Here is a 4,007-nt window from a genome sequence, read left to right on the forward strand (position 1 = left end):
CTGGAGTTCAGACGTGTGCTCTTCCGATCTATTTCCATAAATAAATTGTAGATTCGAAAGCTAAATAAAGAGCTAAAGAAGTTAATAATTATGAAATGGAATAGAATCTTATAAATTTGACAAAGAACAAAATTATAAAGCGTTATTTTATACTGAATAAGTTAATTACATATGGGATTGATGTTTTCAGAATGGTACTGATAGCAGGAACGTCTTTCAGGTCTGCAGGAATGACTAAGCATATTTATCGGGAAAACGTAAAAGACAGAGGGATTCAGGCATTTTCGAGGCTATTTTGTTCTCGGGCGTGAAAAAACTATTGGACCAAAATAAGTTATGGATGGAAAGAGACCGATCAAAATGGTATGTAGCATATCGCGTATGTAACGTATCTTCTCCCTTTCTCACTTTTTCTCTCTCTCTTTCTCTCTCTCTCTCTTTCTCCCTCTGTCTTCTGATTTTGCAAGTGCAAGCGTTTACGAAGAGCAAAATAGATAAGTCTCACGTATAATTTTCCATTGTTCATTTTAAATTCATATCAGATTATTTTATTATATTTAAATAAGGCATATAATTTCATATAACACCTACAAGAATGTTAAATTTTCATTAAATAATCGTATTTTGTACTACTTGTTGATGTAGGATCCACTGTCACCTGGCCCATGTCTAGATATTAGTGACGACGAGCTTGTTACAATATCGGTGCGAGATTTAAACAGACAATTGAAATTACGTGGATTGTCGAGAGAGGAAATTGTACGTATGAAACAGCGAAGACGCACACTAAAGAACAGAGGATATGCAGCCAGTTGTCGCATAAAGCGTATCGAACAAAAAGATGAATTGGAGTCAGAAAAAACTCAAGAGTATCGCGACATGGAAACTATGCAGGATGACAACAATCGTATGAGAGAGGAGATAGAATCCTGGCATTCAAAATACCAAGCGCTCAAAAAGTTTGCTCAAGAAAAGAAAATTATTATTCCCCCAGATTTAGAAAACATATAAAAAATTATTTATATTTGCTTATTAACATATATATACATATATATACATTTAATAGTAGAATGGTTAGATAAATGTTTCAACGCTGCAGTTGTCTACAAATTTCTTTTTTGGAATTGTAGGAAAGGCTTTTTTTGTACATACATATAGCTTAAAATTAAAATTATGCTGTAGGGAAAATACAATTTTGGTATTTTTTTAAGTTATACAAAATATCATTATATATAAAATATTTCCAAATAAAAAAACGTGACTTTGAGTGCAGTCCACTTAACACTACAAATGCTTTGAAGCATTTGCTTGGCCAACGGAAGGAAAAATTTTACTAATTAATCAAAGAATGCTCTAAAAAAACATTTGTAATATGAAGTGGACTGTAGGCTTAATATGTAAGAGCATATAAAATGTTACAAGACAATTAAGTTATGGGACAAAGGATAGAATAATTCCATTGATTTTTCATGTATCTTCATGTTCAGTACATAATAAAAGTATTAATCTACCAACTACGTGAATATTGATCGAATTTCCTAGCAGCCGATATTTTTGTTTGTCTGTAATATGCTCTGGAAATTGAAAGTCTTCTGGAAAACACATTAATCGACACACCTCTCTAGGCGAGAAAAACCGAAGTTTCAAATCTGACAAAATCTGCATTTGCTTATCCGAATCATTTTCATGATTGGCAACTTCATTATACTTCAATCTGATTGTTTCATCCGTAAATGGACAATATACAGATCCTGTACCTTCTGCATAACGACCATATCCTTTGGTGAAGCAACAAGAACCATTGTTCTCAGATGTTCGTATATCTAATACCCATGCCCTTTTTTGTAATAGTTTAGAAGGTACCAAATATTTTGATTCTTCAGTATTTTCCAAAATATTATCTAATGTGTAACACAAACTGCCAGATTTTGGATTAATCTTGCCTTTCTCCTCTGCTAATGTCAAGTGTTTGCTTTTTGGTAATAATTCAAATAAATCAGGCAGCAAATTATTTTCCAGCGAGGACTGTTTGAAACAAAATTTCAGATTATTCTTTTTCGCCAGTAAATAATATCTATGTCTACTGTTCGGTATACCAAACTGGCATGGACTCAATATTAATTCTCTGTAGACATATCCACAACTTTTGATACAATCCACTAATTTGTCTCTCATTTGAGATATTTCAAAACCTTTAACATTCTCAACCAAAATATATCTTAAATTTTTTAATTCTGGTATCAAGCTCAAAATGTGTAGCAAGGAACAGGTTCTGTTATCAAGTGCATCCTTTTTTAATCCTAATCTAGTGAAAGGCTGACACGGAGGGCTCATAAATATAACGTCCACATTCAATTTGTTTAATTCCTGTGCATTAATAGACTGTATGTTTCGATTCATAAGAGCAGTTTCCGGGAAATTGTGACGGTAAACATCATTTGCGACAGGATTTATATCAACTGCTGCGACGACTTTTGCCGCAATTCCACTCTCTAAAATGATACAAGACAGAGAGTTAATTAATATCGAGTTAACTTCATGTTAATATTTCATGCTTATAGAAATACGCTTCATAATGTACGATTACGTGATAATTCGTGTGATTATGCGACAATTTAAATTTACCATGAAGTGCATAATTCATTCCTCCAATACCACTGTACAGCTCCAACACCTTCATTACTATAACGATTCAAAGCTGTTTATGGAGAAGATAATTATTCAGTTTACCCTCCTTCTTTTCGCTTGGCACCTGCTCCCAGACGGGGGTAAGCCGGCCAGAGTTTAACCTCCTCTGTTGCAATATTATTAAATTATGTTCACTTGACGTGTTTTTGAACATGTGAAAGAATATGGCAGAAAAAAAAACATTGCTTTGTCGCCGTGAAACGAGATATTAATCGTTAAAGTTGACAACTTCAAGTTAAGAAATCTATAAAAATATGCACATTCGTAGACAGCATTTATACGATGCGCTCTCTCTCCTTCTCATCGTCAGTATGAACATAACCTATCTATGTCATACTCTGAACTGCTCTGAACTTTGACACTCTGTTCAGTGAAAAGAATATACATGTAATCCATGCATGTAACATGAGCTGCGCTTTACTTTTCATGACCGGTGTGAATGATCAGCTGTCGGACCAACGATTTCAATGATTTTGAATACGCCATTCAATTGCTAGTCGTTTGTTAATTTTTGCATATGTTTTTATTTTGTTTACATGTTAATTATTTTAGGCAAAAAAATTGAAATTAAAATTTAAACAACATTTCGGTGTTAAAACATTTGCTAGTCGTTTGCTAGATCCGTATATATAAGTATTAATCTTATTTCATCGATAAATTAATTGTCTACTTTATTAATTATTAGTTCTCATTATTTTCAGGCGACTCGATACGCATGCGCTGTTAACCAGAATTAAAGTCACTAGATTATTAAAAGTTATTAATAGCGTTTTCGATTTGTTGATTCGATCCGACTCCGAATCGACGGTCTGTTCTTTTTAGCTATAAAAAAATAGTTAAAATGTACAAGAAACGCTAAAAAGAACAAACTATTTTGACTCGGAATCGGATCGAGTCAACAAATTGAAAACGCTATAAGTTTGGGACAATTTATCGATAAAATATAAGAATATAATACTTGTATATGTGGATCTAGCAAACGTTTTAACACCGAAATATTTATGAAATCATGAAATAAAATTTCCAAATGATGGTTACAGCTGTTGTCTAAATTTTAATTTCAATGTTTTACCTATAAAATAATTAACATGCAAACAAAATAAAAAAACATGCAAAAATGTGCAAACAAATGGTCTGTTCAAAATTATTGAAATCGTTAGTCCGACTTAGAGTCCTAGATTATCAGAGAAGCGCGACCGGCTTATGGCAGTATCGCAAAAGTACTAGAAAATATTAAAAATGGCGTCGAATGGCCAATCATAAGATTGATTTATTCGACAGCCATTTACAATACCGATAAATCAATCTTATGATTGGCC

General features: G+C 32.8%; 2 protein-coding genes across 2 annotated transcripts; one reads left to right on the top strand and one right to left on the bottom strand.

Annotated features, from left to right (window-relative positions):
• Positions 1 to 32: 32 nt before the first annotated feature.
• Positions 33 to 1,153, top strand: LOC105451936 (transcription factor MafG). Its single transcript, XM_011692661.1, has 2 exons — positions 33 to 363; positions 646 to 1,153. The coding sequence occupies exons 1-2, from the start codon at positions 337 to 339 to the stop codon at positions 1,009 to 1,011; spliced, it is 393 nt and encodes a 130-aa protein (XP_011690963.1). The 5' UTR covers positions 33 to 336; the 3' UTR covers positions 1,012 to 1,153.
• Positions 1,154 to 1,321: 168 nt separating this feature from the next.
• Positions 1,322 to 3,360, bottom strand: LOC105451937 (tRNA (cytosine(38)-C(5))-methyltransferase). Its single transcript, XM_011692662.1, has 2 exons — positions 2,626 to 3,360; positions 1,322 to 2,492 (listed from the first exon to the last, which is right to left on the bottom strand). The coding sequence occupies exons 1-2, from the start codon at positions 2,678 to 2,680 to the stop codon at positions 1,468 to 1,470; spliced, it is 1,080 nt and encodes a 359-aa protein (XP_011690964.1). The 5' UTR covers positions 2,681 to 3,360; the 3' UTR covers positions 1,322 to 1,467.
• Between the last annotated feature and the right edge of the window lie 647 nt (positions 3,361 to 4,007).

This window comes from Wasmannia auropunctata, unplaced genomic scaffold (assembly GCF_000956235.1).
Source record: "Wasmannia auropunctata unplaced genomic scaffold, wasmannia.A_1.0 LD336040.1, whole genome shotgun sequence".
NCBI classification, from domain to species: domain Eukaryota; kingdom Metazoa; phylum Arthropoda; class Insecta; order Hymenoptera; family Formicidae; genus Wasmannia; species Wasmannia auropunctata.